The 24229-nt window shown below is 47.2% G+C and overlaps 1 protein-coding gene across 1 annotated transcript in view; it reads right to left on the minus strand.

Annotated features, from left to right (window-relative positions):
- The window catches only part of Myrip (myosin VIIA and Rab interacting protein), a 137844-nt gene extending 121455 nt beyond the window's left edge, over positions 1–16389 (minus strand). Inside the window, exon 1 of the mRNA XM_028767384.1 lies at positions 16280–16389. Within this exon, the coding sequence (XP_028623217.1) occupies positions 16280–16389 (110 nt within the window). The remainder of the gene's footprint in view (positions 1–16279) is intronic.
- Between the last annotated feature and the right edge of the window lie 7840 nt (positions 16390–24229).

Raw genomic sequence — 24229 nt, forward strand, 5'->3', positions numbered from 1 at the left:
TATATGTATATGGTGTAGATGTATATGATGTAGATGTATATGATGTAGATGTATATGATGTAGATGTATATGATGTATATGATGCATATGATGTATATGTATATGGTGTATATGATGTATATGATGTATATGATGCATATGATGAATATGAAGCATATGATATATATGTATATGATGTAGATGTATATTGCCATACATAGCAAAAACATAAAAGGAAATGATCTCTTTAGAAATTATAATTTTCTTTCATATGAGTGTGAGTGTGCATGTACGTGGTATGTGTGTGTATGTGTGTGTGTGTGTGTGTGTAGGCCAGAGGCTGACACTGGATATCTTCCACAATCACTCCCCTCACTGGAGCTGGAGTTACAGGTATTTGTGATTTGCTCACTGTGAGTACTGGGACTGAACTTGGGTCCTCTGGAAGAGCAATACTTGTCCAAAACTGCTGAGCCCTCTCTCCAGCCCCCTGCTTGTATCTCCAGCCTTTGCTGTGGGTTGACAGACTTTATCATGTCTAGGATGGGGCTGTTTAGCCTCTCCCATCAGACATTGGCTGAAGAAGACAGAAGAACCAAGAGCCGATTCTGAGGTTCATTAGGAAAGCCATCGACGGAACCTGAAAATTTAAATCTGAAGTCAAAATGAGATTTGGGGGGCAGCTTGAAGTTTTCTAGGGTCCAAAACTGACATTTTTTCAAATGACTAAAGTGACTTCTGAGTAAAGTGACTTCTGCACAGGTATGAGGACCTGAGTCTAGAGCCCTAGCAGTCACTTCAGAAATCAGGTGTGATGGGATACACCTATAGGTTGGGTTCCTGGCCAACTAACCAAGCTCAAGTGGCAAGTTTCAGGTTTGGTGAGAGCCTGTATCTCAAAAGAAAAGGTAGAGATCTATAACGAAAGAGAGAGAGAGAGAGAAAAACCCTGACAGTGACCTCTGGGCTCCAAACACAAATGCATGTGTGCCTGCATGCACACATGTGAACATATGAACACACACAACTGATCGTAGTGGCTGATACCTGGGATGGCTCTAAAGTGCCCAGCAGAAAGACCCACAGAAGTAGATGGGGTACCAGTGAAAGGACACTGCCAGGTCCAGCCAGTGTGGTGAGCACTCAGACAGGGAGGCACCTCCTGTGGCAATGGTTTGGATGCACAGGGTTCTGCAGCCTGCCTACAGGATGCTAACATTCATAACTGGTAAGAGGAAGGATGTTAGCACCTTCCCAAGCCACAGCATCCTCATCCTCTATGAGAACAGCTGCTGACCGCCAGAGCAGCGGGTGCAAAAGAGCACACCTCAGTGAAGGCATAAAGAGCCGGCAACCTCATGTGTAGTTCACAGCGCAGGAGCATATAATTTGGTGGTATCGGCTCTAACTCATACCCAGGTGCCCTGGGACCAGCAAGTCCATGCCTGGGTCTGCACACAGAGGAAATATATCAACAAAACTACCACAAGACAGCAGAAAAAAAAAAAACCCAAACCTACAGCAAGCTAGCTCTCCCTAACTCTTGGAAAAAGGAGTCAGATATCCATTTGACTACTATGCAATGGATACTCCCGCAAAACATGCAGCAGGTGGACCAAGCTCAGAAACAAAACATGCTGGATCCCAGGTGGAAAGGGGGCTCGGTGGTTAAGGGCACTTAACATTTTGTAGAAGTCTGGAGTCGGTTTCCATCACCCACTCCAGGTGGCTCACAACCCTCTGTAACTCCAGCTCCCGGGAATCTGTCGGCCTCTTCTGGTCTCTGAGGGCACTGCATTCATATGTATGTACTCACACAGACACACGATTAAAAATAAAAATAAAATTATTTTTTTTAACGAGGAAGGGAAAGAAACGGATTCCAAAGAGGCTCCACTGTGAAATTCCTTTTGTAGGTGCAAAAATGAGCAGAGAGCTCTTGTGTCAGTGAAGGTCAGTGAAGGTCAGCACTGGCAGGATCATCGGAGATGGGCTTCTCTCAGCCTGGGTGCTGGTTACACAGGCGTGCCTGTCTCCTCTTCCTGGGTGGCACCAACTTCCTGCTTCCTCCTGGCATGGAGACTTCAGCTTAGCTACAGCTGGCTGGAAGCGGCAGCACTCTTCTCGCTCCTAATGCTTTCCGTGTCTTGCCTTCACGGCTTGCCAGTGACTTAATTCACTTCAGTGATAAAGTCACGTTTTGTTCCCCAAAAGCACAAACTCATCCTGTGATACAAAACGAAGCTAGCCTTCCCTCCCCTGCCTGATTCAGAGTAATGGAAGGCTCTGGTAGTGTTACTAAGCAAACTTTGCTTTTGGAATAGTTGAGGTTAATAGTGGCCATTATTTAGTAGTCTGTTTATTGGCAATTACTTTCTGTTTTTCCTTTCTTCCTTTCTCCCTCCCTCTCCTTTTCTCCCCCTGGATCCTGTGCCTGCTCGGCAGATTCAGTAGCTTTGAGCTATATCTGTTTCCTCTCCCTGCCCCTTTATCCGTGTATTTACTTTCTTCATTCTGAGACAGAGTCTTGCTATTATTCAAGTTGACTTTTAAAATGTGTAGCCCCTACAGGTTCCTCCTGCCTCAGCTCCCAGGTAGCTGGGATGACAGGCCAGTGCCAGCAGGCTGAGCTTACATTTTCTTACTTCTCTAGCTCTCTCAGGGTCCCAGCCATCCCGGAGCTTTCCCAATTCCACTGGATCTCTTCTTTCGTTGGCTCATACAAGAAGGGCAGAAAGAAAGAAAGGCCACATTGTATGTCACTGGACCAATTCCAGTTCTGCTGATGACAGCCCTCAAAGGTACAAGTACCATGTGACCCTGGTCACAGAGACAACCCCAGCCACAGGTACAGAACAGCGCTGTATCCTTCCCATGACCAGATGGACCCAACTCAGAGAGTCTGGAGAGTCCTGGCCTAGAGAAGACATCTTGGAATTGTTCATACCTGTTCCTTTTCAAAGCAGTAGGGGGTGTGAGACAGGGAAGGAACAGACTTAACATGACAGAACACATACAGCCTTGGTGAAGACAAAGTACCAGTGATCCCAGCTTACAAGAAAATGAGGCAATTTCTTCGTAGGAATTATTTGCCTGTGAGAAGCAACACCTTACTGTTGCCCAGGACACAAGCAACTTGTCCCCAAATATACTCGAGTCATCCAGGTCTTGGAAAGCTGTAGTCAGAGTTCTGTCCAGTGAGAAGTGGCCAGACTCATGTGACTAACTTTGAATAGCCCCAACCAAGGAAGGAATCATCCAGACAATGTGTTAGAATATAATCATGGTCCATCACAGTCAACCATGCCAAGCAAACACCAGACAACTAATAGGTGAGAACAAAGACAGGACTAGTCTGTAATGACCTTTGAACAAATTGTTTATTGACTCCTTAAGCCAAACGTCTGTCATGCTCTTCACGGTCAAAGCCAACAAAGAAAAGGCAAAGTGAATTGACAGAGCAAACTTCAAGGTACTCTTGACATGTCAGCCTTTGACCCTAAATGAACCATGAGTATCATGCTGGCTTCTCAAACAGTCAGCTCTGACATGGAGACCAAGACCCTTGCCTACAGAAAGGCAGGAAACATGTCAAGTCTGATCTCTCATGGGTCCTTCCAACCCTGACATCCAAGTAGCCAGAAGCACTCAGGAGTTCCCACAGCTGCAGGTTGGCAGTCAAGGCCATGCAGGCCTGAGCTTAGTTGCCATAAAGGGCCAAGCAGGGTGACTTTGGGTCTGATCTTTCTCTGCATTCAGCGTTGGTGCTGTGGGCATAGTAATAATGCCCACCTCGCTGTACCTGGGGGACACCGAGCTCATCCAGGGCACAGCAGCAGAGGGGTCTCAGGGCTGACACCTTGAGCTCTGCTCTGGTAGAAATCAGGAAGGAGTGAGAGATGGGCCTAGGGCCTGAGAAGAGTTACTGGGGAGGAGGAAGGGAGGCTGTGGCCCCAGGGACAGAGACCAAACATGGGTGCTCTGTCACCTTCCGGGCCCCATGTTGTCTTCTGGAATCTCAGCTTACTGTATCCGACTGTACACACAGCATGAGCCAGTAGGAGCACACCCAAGCAGCGACCATCAGTTAGGAGCTGACAGCCCTCCCCACCATCTCTTACTTGGGGCCACCAGGCTATAAGCACACACACTTAGGTAGGTCATGGATTCAGCCTTCAGGAGTCCCCCTCCCCCACTAGCCTGTACCAGCCATACTGCCCAGAAACTAACCCTTTGAGATCAGAAAGAAATCAGAATTCCCAGGAATTTGGAAAAAAAAAATTGATCCCTCCATTTTCCTCCTCCTTCCTTCCCTTCTCTCCATTCACAGGTTCTTTAGCCCAGGATAGACCTTGAACTTCTCATCCTTCTGCCTCCACTTACCCAACATCGATATTACAAGCATATCCCACCACAGCTCATTGTTGCAGTGCTGAGGCTCAAACCCAGGATTCAGGGCATGCTAAGAAAGCGCTCTACCAGCTGAGCCACAGCTGACAGAACCCGTAACCAACTCCCCGCCTTTCATTAATGGCTATATCTAAAAATGCATTCAACCAAAGGACATACTCAGTTACTGAGACTAAAATGAATGTAGCCATATTGCAGCATTCGATCCCTGGAACATGCTGACTTATATACACTTTCTGATGGCATTGGAATTGGTGTAGTGTTCAAATCTCTTTGCAAAACTAACACCATTACACAGATTCCGGCACCGCCGCCTCTGGTTTAAGGATTTGTTCTTCCTAAATATTTTGGGTCAGAACCTCAGTCATGAGATTTGCATGGAGTATGTTTTGTTCATAAACTTCTAATATTCTCTTCCCACCCTGACCATTACCAGCAGCTGAGGCATAGACAAGTTTTAGTTCCGACCACAGTGACCACTTCTCTCCCAAGCACCTGTGTCTAGGTCTCCAGGAACAGCGATCTTTACCTTCAACCCGACACCACGGTCTATGTCTCCACCCAGGCTTTGCTGACGAATCGGGGGTGAATTCCTTCAAATCGGTAATGACTCTACATTTGTTGGCAAGCAGTACTTCACTCAGAAAGTTTGTAATATCTTTTCTCTCCTTTACTGACTTTTCTTGGGTTTAGGACCTGGGCAGGTATGCTCATTGCCAAAGGAATTCTGGGAAGGATTTGCATCTCAGTGCAGCCTCCAGCACCCTCTGCTGAGTCCTACAACCCTTTCTCTAACTGATTTTCGTTTTCCTTGAAGCAACAGGGCTACACACACACACACACACACACACACACACACGCCCCTGGCTTACTGAGAGGGGATTTTATTCTGCACGTTCAGCTGTTGGCTGACACCTGACTGCCTGTGATTTCCAGCCTGATCTGCCTCATGTCCCAGTGTTTCTGTGACCTGGCCAATGGTGATGGATGACCCCAACTGTCAACATGACACCATCTAGATTCATCTATGACGAGAGCCTCAGTGAAAGACTGTCTAGATTATGGTGTGGGGAGCTGCCTCAGTAGCATGGATTGTAGAGGAAGACCACCCCAAAAGAGGGTAGCACCATTCCTGGGATAGGGCCTAGGCTGTGTGATAGAGGCTGGCTGAACACAGACAGTTGTGCATTTGTTTCTCTCTGCTGCTCACTGTGCTGTACTGTGACCAACTGCTTCAAGTCCCTGCCTTGACTTCCCCTCCACAATGGACTGAAGCCTGGAATTATAAGAATGGTAGACCCTAATACGTATCTCTGTGTGCATTTGTGCGAGTGTGTGCACACACACATTGGAACATGTGTGCATAGAAAGAGGGAAAGAGAAGGGAGAAAAGGAAGGGAGGGAGAAAAGGAGGGAGGCTGGCAGGCCAGGACATGAGCCCTAGCCTCAGCACTGAGACACAGGGAGGCAGCTGCTGGCCCCATGTCAGGGGCCCACATCTGGGAACTGGGATGCCCACAGGAATAAAGGAGACTTCAAGGTAACCACTGCCCGAAAGAGCAGAGGAAGAACCCGAGTTACTGTGGCTGAAGAAAGCTGCATTTACAAATGGCTCTAGGGAAGCGTCTCTCTGTTGCCCCTTGGAAGCCAGCTCAGAACATATGCTATGCCAAAGAAACGCCGGCCAGAAGGCTGGGTGCTAAAGGTCAGATCTAGACTGAGAACCACAAAAGCTTTATCAGGGCTCAGCAGCTGAGCCGATGACATTTGCAATGAGAAAGTAAACAAAGCCCAGGACTCAGACCCAAGAGCAAGCTGTTAAGAAAGCTCCTCCTAATGGCTGCAGGAGCTCCCAGTTAGCACACATCGGAAATTGAAAGCAGAGCACAGTTCTGCCCCAACACCGCTCTTCAACGCTCCTTTTCAAGTGCAGAAAAACCCTCGGCTGAACCTGTAAACACACCCCAGAGGAAGATGCGTGTCAGAGATGTGGCATAAAACACAAATGAGGCCAGTCAAAAGTTAAGTGCTGGCCTGGGGGCTGTGGCTTAGTGACAGAGCACTTGCCTAGCAGGCAAACGGCCCTGGGTTCTAATCCAGACCCAACAAAGAGCCATATGTCAGTTCAAAAGTCATACATAATGTGTTAGTTCCGGCCCTGACATCAGAGGAACATGGAAGGCTTCCTTCTGTCCGGTGTTGTACTCAGCTCCCTTGTGAATGTGATGTGCACACGGCACTCTTTCCTTTTAAAACACGTTACAGTCAAGACCTCTGTCAAAAACACTTACAATCAAGACCTCTGTCTCCTCACAGATGACTCAACAATTAGACTAGACTTACAGGTGTGACTCGGCATATAAGGACTGAGTGCTCCAGGACTGGGGCTGGGGCTCAGTTGCCACAGTGTTTGCCTAGCTTGTACTGAGCCCTGGTTTTCACCCTTCTACCCCATCTTGCACTGCATCACGTGGGTGTGGTGTTCGTTATACGCCTGTAGTCCTAGCAATCAGAAGGTGGAGGCCAAAGGATCAGAAATTCAAAGTCACCCATCATCCTCAGCTAGAGAGCAGATTCAAAGCCAGTAGGGCGCATGAGATCATGTCCTAAAAGAAAAGGCAGGCATGAGAGGGCTCGGTGGGTAAACATGCTTGCTGATAAGCTTGACGACCCAAATTTGATCCCAGAACCCACACAACAGGAGAGACTCAATCAGTGGGCTATCCTCTGACCTCCAGATGTTTAATGAGGCACACGTGAGTGCACACAGACACAGACACACACACACACACTAAATGAAAAGAAATATGATTTTTTAAAAGGACTCGCTCCAACAAAGCATATTAAGTAAAAATAAACATAATTTTTAAAAAGGACTCGCTCTACCCCAATTGAGAAAGAAAGCTTCCTCTTTGATTTTACAAGTTTTTAATCGCCACGCTAGCTAATCGAAGTATCAGGAAAGCTCTATACTTAAAACCATTTAAAACACCTGGGTGTCCATGTTACACAAAGGTGGCCTTACCATTGGACGGTACTTTATTTAAAAGGTTATCTGGGAATGTTTCAAGGTTCAATCAATATGAAAACCACCAGGATATTCTGTATTCCATTTTCATGTTTGATCCTTGCAACCCTGCATGTATTTTCTAGAGTACATCTGTTTTCGGCCTTGAAGCACTTGAGATGTGGACAGCATGCATGGTCAAAGGCTACCGTGTTGTCCACCTTGTGTGGCCGCAAACCCCGTAACTCCCCCATCCCTGAGCACACAACAGGCATTAGCCAACAGTGCTGGGCTTCCAGGATGGTTCTAGTTTCACCCCTTCTGTCCCAGGCACTCCTGCTCACCACACCCAGGGCAGTGGTTACCATCCTCCCTCCAGGGTGACTCGAGGTAGGTTTGAATCCACCTCTCAACTGTGAGAGCCCAAGAGTGTTTTGGAGCTTCGGTTTCTCCAATTTATGAACAAACAAGAATGAGGCTGCCCCGAGGTTGTTGGGGGAAAGTGGGGGTTCTCAAAGCATCGTATTCTATCAGCCGCCATTAGAACAGCAAATGGAGAATCACCACCAAGGAGCTTCTCTCCTGCCCGGCTGCCAGTCCTGATTTGGTGTCGGAGACACACATTCCCTTTCTGTCTTTATCACTTACCCAGGATGCTCCCCGGTACCTGACTGGTGTCTTAATCTGCCAGGAAATTTCTGAGGCTCCTCTGAAAGGGCCCTCTGTTTCAGTATGTCTGCCTAGCCCTTGCCTTAGCTGGGAAGGGTGGGGATTCTCTCACTTGGCTACAGTTCATAAACATGCCTGCAGGACTCTGCTTAGCCTCTGGAATCTTCCTCAAGGGCGAAGGCCCTTACTCTATTTTCTAACCCCAGTCTCCTGTCCTGTGGCCCACTTCCCACTTCCCTAGGAGACTCCTGACATTCAAACCAGGTCTCTGAAGTGAATGAATGAATAGCCAACAGCTTTGCTGTAATAAGTTTGGTCTTTCCATTATTAATGAAATGCCAGCAATACAGAGATCTAAGAACCCAAATCTCCTGGGGGACCTTCTGGCTGTGAGACTCTCTCCACTACACCCCTTTTCCACTCCCTGAGGTCTCCTGCCTCCTATAAGGCCCTGAGTTTTCCACAGGTGTCTCAGTTGGCTGGGCTCCCCCAGCCCCACCACTGTTGTGTGAAAACTCTCAAACAGAACAGGATCAGGCCTCTCACCCCACCACAGAATGCACTGACTCTCCCCTCAGAGTTAGCATTCTGTATGTACACATGTGTGTGATTGGACACATGCATGTGTTTGTGTGTGCATGTGCACATGTTTGTGTTTGTGTGCACATGCACACATATGTGGGTTTGTATATATGTATGTGTCCGTGTGTGTGGAAGCCAGAGAGTCAACTGCAGGTGTTTCTCAAGAGCTGTTCACCCTGTTTATTGAGACAGGGTCTATCACTGACCTAGAACTCAGTAGCTGAGATGTGCTGGTTAGCCAATGAGCCCCAGAGACCGGCCTCCCTCATGTCCCCATTGCTGGGGAGGTACATGTCTCTGTGCCCAGCATTTTTTAAATGTGGGTTCTAGGACTAAAATGCAGGCCCTCAGGCTTACATAGCAAGCTCTTTACTAACTGAGCTCTTTCCTCGCCCACACACTGATCTTTCATAGCAGGTGACTGGCTGGCTGGCTAACTTTGCAGCATCCCTGTCCAGAAGCCACAGCCTCATTAACCAGAGATGTTAATGCCACAGTTGACACAGAATCTCAAGGACAAGAACAGCCAGGAAGGAAGTGTGGGCAGACAGATACATCAGGAACACATAGTTACACCAGAAACCACAAGGTATCCATCCATGTTCCAACTGGGTGCAGACAAGAGCCCCGGCTTCAAAAGCAGATGTAACCTGGGATATTGGTTAATTTGTCACACCAACTGTAGCGTCCCAAACAATGGGCATCGAGGACGAAGGAAGTCTACTTTTAGCAACAGAAACTTTTTGAAAATTTCATTCTGCATCATAAAATTTTCATTTGTTTAAAATAGAAAATGAATGGCTGAGGGGAAAGACGGTAACTCCTTTATTTAAGTGCTATGTTCTTCCTACCTTAGAAAAAGGTGATTGAGGGGCTGGCAAGATGGCTTCAGATAGGTAAAGGTGCTTGTTGCCAAGCCTGAGGACCAGAGTTCAATCCCTGGGGCCACATGGCAGGATGAGAAAACCAACTCCCACACGTTGCCTGATGACTTCCTCATGCATGCTGACATGCACCGCATGCACATGCATGCGTGTGCATGTATGCGTGCTAAGCTGATTGAATTCTATGCAATGCAACAGGTCTCCAAGTGTGAGAACTTCCCCTTTGTATTAGGTTTCAAATTGTTGCTAACTAAATACCTAACAAGAAGTGTGAGAAAAAAACATTTATTTGGGCTCACAGTTTGAGGGGATACGGTCCATCATGGCTAGGAAGGAAGGGTGCCCGGAGGATCCATGGCAGCAGGCATGTGTGGACCAGGAAGCAGACACAGGAGAGGAAGTGGGCCAGGTTAGTGAAGCCCACAGTCTGTCCTTTGTGACCCTCTTCCTCTAGCTGAGCCCCCACCTCCTCAAGATATTACAGCCTATCAAAACAGTGGGAGCAGCTGGGGATTGACACGTGAGCTCACAGAGGTACTTTGACATCCATATATTAGGTACTGTTCTCATTGCTATGATCTGACAAGAAGCAACATCACATTGGAAGTGTTTACTTTGGCTTACAGTTCAAGGGAATAGAAGGGAAAGCATAGTGACAGGAGTGGAAGGTGGATGGCAACATCCACAGACAGGAAGCAGACTGGACAGCAAGAAGGGCTGTGCCATAAAACCTTAAACCCACCCCCTAGTGCCTGTTTCCTCCAGAGAGGCTCCACTTCCTAAAGGTTCCACATCTATCACAAACGCCACCAACTGAGGACCAAACACATGGAGGAGATTTCTTATTCAAATTATACTTTCCTTCTTTAACACAGGAGGAGGGGACTGACACCCCACAGCTGTTGGTGCAAAGCAGGTAGGCTCCCGGAGCCAGAGCTTAGAAGCCATTCATAATGGATGGGTGAATGTGTGGATCGATGGGTGGATGGATGGATGGATGGATGGATGGATGGATGGATGGATGGATATGTAGGTGGGTGGGTGGATGTGTAGGTAGATGGGTGGGTGGATGGATGGGTGGATAGATGGATTGATGAATGGATGGGTAGGTGGGTAGATAGATGAATGGGTAGGTGGATTGGTGAGTGGGTGGGTAGATATGTAGGTGGATGAATGGGTGGGTAGGTGGATGGACAGAGATAGACATATCACCAGACCTCTGGCTTTTGGCCTCCCTCTGTCTTCCCAGGCCCACTAGTCCCCCAAGGTACAAGCACACACTATCGGTCCAACAATCACTGACAATCAATGTCCAGCAGCATTTAGTGGAAACAATTTCCTCAAGTCTAACCCATGCCCGGCACAGACCACATGCTGGCTCCATCCTGACTGGATTAAGTGAGAAATTTTAAAGCCTGGGGCTCTCTCATCCATGTCTCCAAGACTCAATTTTAACACCGCAGTCCTACAAAATTAGCAGTCATTAAAAACCCACTGTGTAAACAAGCCAGACACATAAACACATGGGCTCTAGCTTTTGTCTGGAGACCTTCCCACAGGGTGTCTTTCTGTGCACAAGAGGGCAGATGGCTAATGTTGGGGAGTCCTTTCAGCAAGGACATGGTCAGGCTAGACTGTACCCCTAGCTTCCTGGGCCTCCTCTAGACTTGAGGAATGGCCCTCTTCATCTGCCAGGCCAAGGGCTGGAGCTTAATAAAATGCTTAGCTGCCTCTTGGCACTCAGCAACCATACCAATCAGAGCAGCACTGGGCTATGTCGATAGAAATAAAACAAGCCCCAGGTCTCCAGGGCTGCCTTAGTTACTCTACCCATTGCTGGGGTAAAATGGCCCTGGCAAAGGCAACTGAAGAAAGGGTTTATTTTGGCTCACGGTCTAAGGGAAGTCTTTTCTGAAGGGGAAAGTATGACAGTAGAACCTTGAGTCAGCCGGTCACATTCTATCCACAGTCAAGAAGCAGACAGCAATAAATGCTTTTGCTCAGTTGATTTTCTCAGTTTTACGCAGCCCAGGATTCCAGCCAAAGAAATGGTGCCACCCACAGTGGGGAGATCTTCCACCTCAGCTAACCTAATCAAGGCAATCCCCCACAGGCATGCCTACTGATTCTGGGTCTCATCAAGTTAACAACTGAGATTAACCATTACAGAAACATAAACCAGGGAACTCATACCAAGTCCCCTGCTGGTCACCAGAGTTTCTCCCTATACAGTGACCTAGGGATCAGGCTCCATCTACCCTGTAAGGTCATATCTCAACAGATACTTCTAGAGTCACCCCGGCAGGCAAGCAGAGAGATGGCAGAGCTGTACCACCTCTTTGGAGCTCAGCCTGAAGAGACACAGGCCCCTCCCCCACACTTGATTGGCTAGACCTCAGTGGTCTCCATGAACTGTAAGAGGAGCCAGGAAATACTGGGTAAGGGTTGTTGGATTCTGCCACAGGGGAAAACAGTTCACTTGTGATGATAACTTCCATCTATGTAAGTGAAAACATCCCAGCAGAACCTCGAGGTGCTGTGTGTCGGGGAAGTGAATAAAGGAAGTCTCAGTATTGAGACGGCCAGGGAAAGCCAGGTGGAGAAGGGGGTCTGAGGTCGAACACCAAACCAGATGTCTGAGCCCCAAGCAAGCTCGTCCATGAGGTCCTTACAAGCAGTAACCATGTACAGACAAGTCAAGACACAACCAGGTAGGCCCCTGCATCTGAGTCATGCAGGAAGCCCAGACCTCAGTGGTCTGAACTCAGGAGCCGGCTTATATCCCACCGTTATAAGAATCTTCAGTCATGGGCTGTGGGGATAAGAAAATGGTTATCAAGTTCAACCCCAGGAGCCACATAAAAAGCCAGGCATGACGTCACATGCATACTGCAACCCCAGTGTCAGGGAGACAGAGACAGGCAGAGGCCTGGAGCTCACTGGCCAGCCAGCCGAGCTTGTTCTGTGAGCCTCAGACCCCAGAGAGGGGTCCTGTCTCAGAAAACAAGGCTAAGGGTTCCTGAAGCGTGACACTTGAAGTGACCCATGGCTTCCATCTGCATGCTTAAGCAGGTGTGCACACGCACACACACGTACACATGCATGCAAGCTCATGTGCAAGTGCATGCACCCCACCACACATGTGCACACACACATATACATCCCCACCACACATGTGCACACACACATACACCCCCACCACACATGTGCACACACACATACACCTCCACCACACATGTGCACACACACACACACACCCCCACCACACATGTGCACACACACATACACCCCCACACACATGTGCACACACACATACACCTCCACCACATGTGCACACACATATACACTCCCACCACACCCCCACCACATAAGTGCACACACACACATACATACACCCTCACCACACCCCCAAATCATTATTATTTTGGGGATACCTGACATTGTTCTAGGAGCCCAGAAGAGAGGAAAGCATGGGCGAAACACTCCCACCCCTAATCTCCCTGCAAGGTGAGGCTCTAAATGTCATGCTGCCTGAATCCTAATAACTCAAGAACCTGTGACATTGCTTCTTCCAGGCAGGGCATCCCACCTCTGTAGGACTGCTTCCTACCAAGACTACACTGGGCCAAAACCTGTGTGTGAGTACCTGGTACAAAGACCACAATGACTCCCTGACTCTTCCCTCATCCTTCAAAAAAGTCACATTATAGAAGAAATGAAGTAGACAGGTGAGATTTCTGACCATGGACTTGAACATCGTTATTTTATACCCTCTGAAGTTTTTCCAGATCTTTCTGAGAGGAGGAAGGGAAGAGCCACTTCCTGGGAGGTAGACCTCACTGCTGGAAAATGCAAGCCACTGCAGACAGGGCTGGAGATGCGGTGGCTTAATGCTAATTAATTTATTCTTCTCACTGCGCCCTGTTTAGACTCTCAATGTATTTAGCAGAGCCTGGGCACAGCAGTCCATCGAGGCACTGTCTACTTGGTGTTCATTGTCTTAAAGGGACCAGTACTAAAAGAAATCATCCATGTACTGAGCATCAATCACTCTCCTTTCCCAGAACCCCTCTGACTTTGGGAGTCAAAAGGTCATAATCGGAGAAGGAGAGTTTCCTGCGCCAATGTTTCTGGCCCACAGCAGACTATACAGCACCCATCTGGAGTGCCTCCCACCTCTGCCTGGTCCCCAGGAACCTAGACAGTCCAGACAGGCTGACAAGATACTGTGTTTTCTGGCTTCCAGATGACAATGGAAGCAACTGCTTGGCGTCCTACCCTCCCTTGCAAGACTACTTTACAATAACAACAAAGAAATAAAAATAAGGATTGCGGGAAGGATTGAAGAAGCTGAAGAGGAGGACGACCCCACAGGAAGACCAACAGTCTCAACTAAACCAGACCCAGGGAGCTCCCAGAGACTGAGGCACCAACCAGGAGCATACAAGGGCTAGTCTGAGGCCCAGGGCACATATGTGGCAGAGGTCTGCCTGGTCTGGCCTCAGTGGGAGTTGATGCGCTTAAATCTTTGAGATTTGAGGCCCCAGGGAAGGGGCAGACCTGGTGGTGGTGGGAACACTCTTTCAGAGGCAAGGAGGAGGAGGAAAGGAATTAGGAACTGTGGGAGGGGGGACTGATGGGGGCAATGACTGGATTGTAAATAAAATAATTTTTTAAAAACAGAAATAAAAATAAACCAACTTACAACAGCGACGAGGAGAAAGCTATCAGCCACCTACAGAGTCCAACGAAGTTCTGGAGGGGGCAGCATTTCCAGTCATGATTACATAAGTGCTACCTGTTGGCTTCCAGACATTAAAAGGCAAGCCACAAACAACAGAAAGACTCAAAGAGGTGTGCGGAGCAGTGTGGGATGGCCCTCAGCACAGGAAGCAGGAAGTTTTGTAGAAAGAGTAGGGGTATGAAGCAGAGTCATTACAGAGGAAGGTTGGGCTCAGCGTAAGGACAGCATTCTGTCAGAACTGAGAGGGGATGGTAAAGTTCATGGATCAGGTTCCTGTACTAAATTTGAAAAATGTCCTAGTTAGCTGTCAATTCCACACAACCTAGAATCCTTTGAGAAGGGAATCTCAATAGAAAGATTGCCTACATAGGACTGGCCTTCGAGGATGACTGTGGGGATTATCTAGATGGCTAGTTGATGTGGGAGGACCCAGGCCACTGTGGGCAGCACCATTCCCTACGCAGGCATTCCTGAACTGTATTAAGGAAGCTAGCTGTGCACAGGCCTGAGAGTAAGCCAGCCAGCAGCTTCCTTCACAGCTTCTGTTTGTATTCTTGTTCTGCCTTACCTTAATCATGGACTGTAACCTGTAAGTTGCCTTCGGTCAAACGTACCAGAGCAAGAGATGGAAACTAGAACCATGGAGAATAGAAAAAAAAAAACCAAGCCAAAAAACAAGAGATAATTGTCAATAAGCTAAAGATGGAGGCTTGAGAGTCAGCCAAGTCTCCCTCGTTCAAAGCCAAGGACTGACCCAAGGGCAGGTCACTGGGGACAAAGCAATGAAAGCAAATGTTCAGATTGGTGAAGGTCACATGAGAACTCAAGGAGACCCTCAACATGAAGGTCACAGAAAGAGGGGTCAATGTGAAGGTCACAGCAGGAGAGGTCAATGTGACCTCAGCATGACAGTCACAGTAGGAGAGGTCAAGGTGACCTCAACCTGAAGGTCACAGCAGGAGAAGTCAAGGTACCTCAGCATGGAGCAGAGGCCTTGTAGACCACCTAGAAGATACACCTCTCTGTGTGTCTGTGAGGCTTTCAGAGAGATGTGATGGAGAAGGAAGGACTCACTTGACAGTGGACTCGGTTCTCCACAGTCAAATAAAGGGGCGTGATACCCTGGTGAGCAGCGGTTCCCATCTTCCTCTGATTCCTGACAAGTGTAAGCAGTGTGCCCCGCTGGTCCATGCTCCAGCCTCCACTCCCTCCTCACCATGGTGGACTGAACCCTCAAACTATGAGCCCAGGTAAAGCCTTCTTCCTTTGAGCTACTTGCATTGTAATCAGTCAGCACCTCTGTGTCAACTGGGGCTCACAGTGACAGAACAGCCCAGTCAGTCTGCGAGGCCAGTGCTGCACACCTGGGGTAGGAGCAGCTGGGTGACTGCTTTCCCCTCTGAATCTCTTCCTGGGATGTTTTCATCTCTCCTTACATTTCCATGCTATGTTCCTAAGACCTAATGCCCACTCCCACGACCGTCACTTCCTGTCGGTGTGCACTGGTGACCAGGCCATCACCATCACAGGATAAACTGCACACCTGAGACCTGACCCTCAAACCTGAAAAGGCACAGCTGGTTGGGAGGCAGGAGAATGAATTCAGGCCAAGGCTGAAGAAGGAAAGGGTTCCACTGTGAGTTTTATACCCACTAAGGGAACTGCTAAAGAATGAAATAGTATTTCCTATGATGATATTACGTCTATTCGTTGTTTGTAAACCTCTCCCAGGCACCTTAAATGCAAGCAATACAGAGACGAGACAAACACTAGGTACCCATGGTTCCGAGGGGGTGTCTTAAGCTCCTTTGGCTCAGTACCAGACTCTCACTGAGGTGATGCAGGTGTCACACCTGTGGGCCAGGTACCTTCTGACTGTCCCTGGATATGGGAAGCCCTTCAAGAAAGGACAGGGTAGCCATTTTCTAATCCCAAGTGTGGGATTATAACATAGACAGCTGAGCCTCACTGTCCAAACGCGGTCAGGCAAAGGAGCCGTCTCACCTTAGCCGGTCCTCCTCCTTTTTGCGAAGATTGAAGTCTCTCTGCACCACTTGGAGAACATGCTCGGTCTCGTCGTCGGTCAGACCCGACAGGTCCAGCTTCCTCCCCATGGTCAGAGCTAAACATGGACAGCCAAACTAGATCTGTGGAGTGAGAGATCCGAGACTGAGGTTAGGACAGAGTTCAGCGTGGCCCAAATCCACCCTCCACACTAACTTAGACCAAACATGGCATGTCTGTGGAGCAAGGCAGACTGTTCCTCTGAACTCTCATGTGATACTTCCAGAGGGCTCTGGCCAGATGGCAGAGAATTGGACGGCCGAGCATCTGCCGTTTCATGTTCTCAGCTCTTAGGTGGAGACAAAGATAGCCTATGTCAGGCGTGGCAGAGCACACCTGGGACCCTGGCAACCAGGACATGGAGGCAGGAAGATCGGCCAGCCTGGGATACTATGAGAAAGAAGGAAGGAAGGAAGGGAGAGAGGAAGGGAGAGAGGGAGAGAAGAAGGAAACCAAACAAGCAATAACAGGTAATCTATCCTTTTCATCAAAATGAAACACATATTTCCACAAAGCACTGAAAAGCAATAGTCAAGAATTCTTAATTTCCATAGTTTGGCAGGTTATTTATAGGTATTCTATTTCAACACAAAATAAATTATAATGTATTCTTTAGACAAATACTATCCTATGTATGCTATACCCCTTAAGCTCCGCTTCAGGCCTATGCTGTAAACACTAGAAATCCCGGATGGTGGATAAGGCTGGAGGAGGAAGCCAAGCTTTATGTGTTGTGTGTAGTGTGCTTCTGTGAGTATGTAAGATAACACGGGCTGGCGTGTGGCTCAGTTGTGGAGCGCTTGCCTAGTGTGCACCAAGCCCTGAGTTCAGTCCCCAGCACACAGAGACTTGGATGTATGTTTTCCCACACTATAACCTCCACACTTCAGAGGTGGAGGCAGGAAGGTCAGAATTTCAAGGTCACTGAAGTTCCTTTTTAAAAAGGTATTTCCTAGTTTTTATCTATTGTATTCTTCTTTCTGTTTTGGTCTCAGTTATGTAAGAGAGTTCAAGGCCAGCCTAAGTGGCATGAGGCCCCGTCTTAAAAAATGAGTCAATGAATGAAAGAATGAAGTAACACCAACCTCAAACTGAGAAAAAGTAATAGACACGTGTCATAACAAACTCTCCAAAACATTTTAAGGATTACAATTGAGGATTTTAATGAATAATGACACTGGGATTATAATAAACAGCACTTTTAATGAGGTTTCCACCGGATGATTAAGATCTACTACAGATCACGAGTTTTACTTTTCATACAGGCATATTAAACAGCTCAACTGCCCACGTCGTATGGACAGTCACAGATGAGGAACGAAAGGCATGTGCTCACTTGCCCTCTAAGGAGGGACACCTGTCGTGGCTATCTCTCTGCCTCAGGGTCCCGGTCCTACACACTCACATCTCTAGCACACAGAGGACAAAGCAGGCTTTAACATGTGAGGGAGGGCCTGAGTCTCTTACCCTTCTTATTGTGTGCAAACTAGGGACACTAGGAACAGCAGATCCTTCTCTCTGTGTGCACATGTGTGTGTGTGTACACGCGTGTGTGTGTTTGTGTGTGTGTGTGTGTGGTGTAAGAGCTGGAGGGAGGGAGGGAGGTAAGGGGGGAGGGAGGAGGGAGGGAGGGAGGAAGAGAGAGAGAGAGAGAGAGAGAGAGAGAGAGAGAGAGAGAGAGAGAATTGTGTATATCCCATGTTTGTGCAGGTCTCAGAAGTCAGAAGAGGATATTTGTTGTGGTGCTATTGGGTCATCTGGAACTGGAGTCACAGATGGCTGTGAACAGCCCAACTGTGGTACCAGGAACTGAACTCAGGTCCTCTGAACAAGCAACAAGTGCCCTTAACCACTGAGCCATCCCTCCCGACTCCTTGGCTGTTCGGTATTGGTTTTGTTTTTAAAGCAACGTCTTACTGTGAAGCTTTGGCTGACATTTAACTTGGTATGTAGCCCAGACCGGTCTTGAATTTACAACAATCCTCTTGCCTCAGACTCCTTATTGCTGGAATTACAGTCACACACCACAACCCCATTACCTGGTTTCCTTATTTTTTTTTTTTTAGGTTATGTGATTTGTTGTTTTTTTTCCCATTTCCAAATAATAACAATAAATGGAGAAAACAGAGTGACTTTAGACCTTAAGTCTCTTGTGAGGGGATTTAAAACCGTGTGACAGCGTAATATAAACTAATCTCGAGATTTCCCCCACAAATCAGGACAGGAATGCTAAGCATTAGAAGCATTTACTTCCCATAATGCAATTTGAAAACAAATCACCAACCTGCTCTACACTGAGGTGGGAGAGGGACCTGTAGGTCAGGAGAAGCCAAAGCAGACAGAGTCTTGCTGGGGAGGAGCATGGTTAGCCAACACCTTCAGTAGACCCCCCACACACGAGGAGCCCTACGGCAGGCACAACAGAAATGTGGGTGGATATCTCCCTTTAAACACTCCACTACAGGGCTGGAGATGGCTCAGTGCATAAGAGCACTGGCTGCCCTTGCAGAGAACACAGGTTCAGTTCCCGGCACCCACATGATGGCTCACAATCAAATATAACTCCAGTTCTAGCAAATCAGATGCCCTCTTCTGACCTCTGTGGGAACCTGGCACACACACGGTACACAGACATACGTGTGGGCAAAACACTCACATAAAACTAGAAATAAGTCTGGGAGGAGGAAGAGCTAGGCTTGGCCACACACACACACACACACACACACACACACACACACACACGTAACCTCAGCAATATGGGGCAGAGACAGGAGGATTTCTGGATTTCCTACCTTCTAGCCTTGCTCTGGGTTCACCGAAGGAACAATGTGAAAAATGACACAGCAGGTCACTCGGTATCCTCCCCTGGCTTCCACACATATGCACATAGGGGTGACACACTTGCACATGGATGCACACCAATACCCCCCCACATACCACACACACAATACTACACATATATACATATACATACAATACTACACATACACACATACATATACCACACACACCATATAATACAGCACATACATGTATACTACACATAAACATACATATACATACAATACTACACATACACACACATACATACAATATTACACATAAACACAACATACACACACCATACACACACCCCACACATACACCACACATACACCACACACGAACAACACTACAAATACACACAGACACCATAACACACATATACACACATAACCCATAATATAACATACACACATACAATACTACACACATAACCCATATTATACCATACATACGCTATGCACACATACCATCCCATTAGGACCCTGTGGTGGCCCTTCCTTGAGGAGGACATTCCTGGCCTCATGATATCACTGACAATGGGAAATGAAATTGTAAGATGCCCGGATATGGCAACATGGATCTGATTGTATCTACAAAAAACTGACAAAGACACAAAAGAGGGCTCTAAATGGCCCAGACGCTGTACAGAGAGCACTTTCTGAGAAATGGTACAAGCCCTTCACTTTTGACAATGAGCACAACTATCGTCTGTGTGCAGTGAGTCAGACAGTGCCAGGTAGCTGAGGAAAGACTCGTCTCCACTGAGTCAGAGGGCACTCAGGTCAAACCGTATCTCGGAAGATGACACCTGGGAAAAGAGGTGCATGCCCAGACACCCAGCAGGTGCAGGCATTCCTGGCCCATCGAGGCTGCTACCACCTGCTTCCTCTGGCTGACACCCAACCAAGATGCAACAGAGGGAATCCGTCCTAAAATTTAGTAATGAGAAAATTAATACCAGTTCAGCATTTAATTATAGTGCCACCTCCCAAAAGTGTGCTTGCTGAGTTATTGTTCCCGCGAGCAGCTGTGACAGAGGAACTCTTTTGTAATAAATCTCAGTAAAGTGTCACACTCGGCCATCCTCGTGGGGCTACAGAAGGCTTATGAGATAATCAGCTCTAAGAAGTCTCTGGCCAAAGCAGCAGGTTGAGTTCGAGTTCGTTTGGCCCTGGACATGTGACTACAGGCATTTTCCGGAACAGCACCTGCCTTCTCACGGCTAACTGGGAAATGGCACCAAGTCAAGGCTCTGCTGATATGCACTGGTCACTCTCACAGGATCCCTGAACTGATGTGGCTGGCCTTTTGAATATACTTGTCAGAAGTCAGGTAATTTTCAGCAGTGCTTTGGCAGAACCAAGAAAGAGCTGAGAGGTAAAAAGCCATACTGTTCTTGCAGAGAATCTGTGTTTTGTTCCCAACACCAAGACAAGGGAGGCACAACTGCATGTAACTACACATCTCCCGCCTATGGCCTCTGAGGGTACCTACAGACACAAAACCACCACCACCACCACCACCACCACCACCACAAACTAATGACTTAAAAATCAAAACCAGTGGGTGCTGGGGATGGAGCCCAGCTGGAGAAGGGCCATCCTGACATGCACAAAGCCCTGGCTTTTAAACCCAGCACAGTGTATACCAGCTCTGGTGGCCCACAGCTTTAAGAATAAAAGACAAGAGCAAAACAAAGGTGGTACTCCTGGAGGAAGCTAGTCAACAGAGACCTTGAAAATGAAGATAACCTCAGACAGTGCAGGGACACTAAGAACACACTGTGGGATGTTCATGGGGAAAGGTCAGTGTTCGCAGTGGGTAACATTCTGGGCAGGACCAGAACAGAACCAATGACAGATGCCTGTGTGAAGTCCTACCAATGCAAAGTTTTGTGGGGTTCTTGCGTGTGTGTGTGTGTGTGTGTGTGTGTTTGACCTTGTATCCAAAGAAAAAAATTATTAAGTTGGAAAATCCAATGTCTTAAAAGTGAGGATATAAATACCATAGCATCTTCTCACAGACTAGAAATGAAGAAAATACCATTTCCCAAAGAGGAAGAGCAATGCTACACCTTTCCCATTTAAAATGACTTGCTTTTAGAGGAAGGGAGGAAAGATGGAGGGAGGGAGGGAGGGGGGAGGGAGGGAGGAAGGGAGGAGGGAAAAAGAGAAGAACTCAGCCAGGAAAGAAAAACAAGCTCACGGATGGGTAGAGATGTGTTTTCACTGTGGCTATTTTGAAGCCAGCAGTGCCTGGGTTGGTGGACCACTGAACTTCATTCTCTTCACTCCCTGACATGGGACTGGCTCTTCCTCTAAAGTGTGTCCATGCTCACCAGCCAGAGCAGACAGGACTATCAGCAGTGGACTAGGTCTATGCTTCATCCAAGCTGGATTTAGGATGCTCTCCTGGGGACTCTGATATGTCCATTAAGTGAGGGAACGCAAGGCTGGTAGCCTGCTGCACCCCTGCCTGAGGAGCTGACATACCCTCATAAGTACACAACATTTGGTTTTGCTTCTTTTGCTCACTTGTATCTCACAAGGCACAGGGGAGGGAAGGACGGATGCAGGAGAGGAGAAGGAAGGAATCCACCATTTAAGCCTGGTCAAAGAACTAAAGACTTCCACAAAAATGATGGGCTAGAGAAATAAACTCAGCCTTCCTTCTAAGCAGAAAGAGAAACAAGACAAGGGGTTGAATGAAAAATGACATCCATAAGAACTTGAATGCTTAGTCCCTGGCTCATGGCACTGTTTGGGAAGGTTTGGGAGGTATGGCCTTGCTGGAGGAAATATGTCACTAGAGTCAGGCTTTGAATGTATGTATCCTCATGACACTTCCAGTTCACTCTCTCTGATAGGTGTTTGTGGTTGAGATGTGATCTCTCAGCTTTCTGTTCCTGCTGTCACATCCTCCGACCATGATGGACTCTCCCTCCCTAAGTGTAAACTAAAATAAACTCTTCCTTCTATAAGTTGGTCTTGGTCATGGTGTTTTATCTCAGCAACAACTGGTACAACCACTCTGGAAATCAGTCTGGTGGTTCCTCAGAAAATTGGACATAGTGCTACCTGAGGACCCAGCTATACCACTCCTGGGCATATACCCAGAAAATGCTCCAACATATAACAAGGACACATGTTCCACTGTGTTCATAGCAGCCTTATTTATAATAGCCAGAAGCTGGAAAGAACCCAGATGTCCTTCAACAGAGGAATGGATACAGAAAATGTGGTACATTTACACAGTGGAGTATTACTCAGCTATTAAAAACAATGAATTTGTGAAATTCTTAGGCAAATGGATGGAACTAGAAAATATCATCCTGAGTGTGGTAACCCAATCACAAAAGAACACACATGGTATTCACTCACTGATAATTGGATATTACCCCAAAAGCTCACAATACCCAAGATACAACTCACAGACCACATGAAACTCATGAAGAAGGAAGACCAAAGTGTGGGTGCTTTGGTCCTTCTTAGGAGTAACAAAATATACACACGAGCAAATATGGAGACAAAGTGTGGGTCAGAAACTGAAGGAGGGGTTGTCTGGAGACTGTTCCACCTGGGTATCCGTCCCATGTGCAGTCACCAAAGGTAGACGCTGATGTGGATGCCAGGAAGTGTATGCTGACAGGAGCCTGTTATAGCTGCCTCCTTAGAGGTCTTCCAGAGTCAGACATATTCAGAGGCGGATGCTCACAGCTAACCATTGAACTGATCATGGGGTTCCCAATGGAGGAGTTAGAGAGAAGACTGAAGGAGCTGAAAGGGTTTGCAGCCCCATGGGGAGAGCAACAATACCAACCAACCAGAGCTCCCAGGGTCTAAACCATCAGCCTGGGAGCACATAGGGAGAGACCCATGGCTCCAGCTATATATGTAGGGGAGGATGGCCTTGTCAGGCATAGGTGGGAGAGGAGATCCTTGGTCTCTTGAAGGCTGGATGCCCCAGTGTGGGGAAATTCTCGGGTGGGGAGATGGGAGTAGGTAGGTGGGTGGAAGCATATCCTCATAGAAGCAAGAAGAGGGGGAATGCAATAGAGGGTTTATGGGTAGGGAGGAAATGGGGAAAGGGGATAACACTTGAAATGTAAATAAAATACCCAATTAAAAAAAGCAACTAATACAAAAAGTGGAGAAAAGTTCTCAAAATCTAAAGATCATTTTTTTGAAAAAATAAGCAAAATAGTTATACCTTTAGTGACACCAATCATGAAAAAGAATATCCAAATCATTAATGTATATAAAAAAGATATCAATCGACTTTAGAGAAACAAAAGGGATTAAGAAAAAAATGCTATGAAAAATTAAATAGCAAAAAATTGGATGAACTAGATAAAAAGAAAAATTCCTAAGAAGACATTGCCAAAACAGATTGAGGAAAGATGAAAATTCTGAGTTGACAACTATCTAGTAAGGAGACTGAATCTGTAACAACAACAAAATGTTTCCAGGAAGGAAAGCAGAGGACTGGATAACTTACTTCACTGATGAATTATACCACACATAAGGAAAAGAGTGAGCATAGGTCTTCCATGAACAGAACAAAGAGGAGACACTTCCCAGCTTGTTTAAAGGGGGCAAACATCATGAGATACCAAAAGCAAACAGAAACAGTGTAACGATGTAACATAACAAAACCAACACCTTTACAAATACAGATTCAAAGTTCCTGATCAATATCAGGCCAAACCAGCAACATGACAAAATGCTAAAATGCAAGGTTAACATTGCCTGAGGTGCTTTTCCTGCTACTGTGATGAAATCCCTCTACAAAAGCAGTCTAAAGAAGGAAGGCTTTATTTTGGCTCATAGTTCTAAGGTACAGTCAGTCCATCATGGTGGAGTCTGATTGGCTGCAGGGGCTTGTAACAGCTGGCTACATTGTATCCACAGAGTGAAGGGCGATGAAGACGGAGGGATGAGCTAAGAGATGACTGCTGGTGCTCAGCTCACTTTCTCCTTTTTATTCAGTCCAGGACTCAGACCAGGAACTGGTACTAACTACATTTAGAATCGTCCCATCTCAGTTAACACAAACAAGAAAATC

The sequence above is a fragment of the Grammomys surdaster genome, unplaced genomic scaffold (genome assembly GCF_004785775.1).
Source record: "Grammomys surdaster isolate TR1022 unplaced genomic scaffold, NIH_TR_1.0 172, whole genome shotgun sequence".
In the NCBI taxonomy this organism is placed as follows: domain Eukaryota; kingdom Metazoa; phylum Chordata; class Mammalia; order Rodentia; family Muridae; genus Grammomys; species Grammomys surdaster.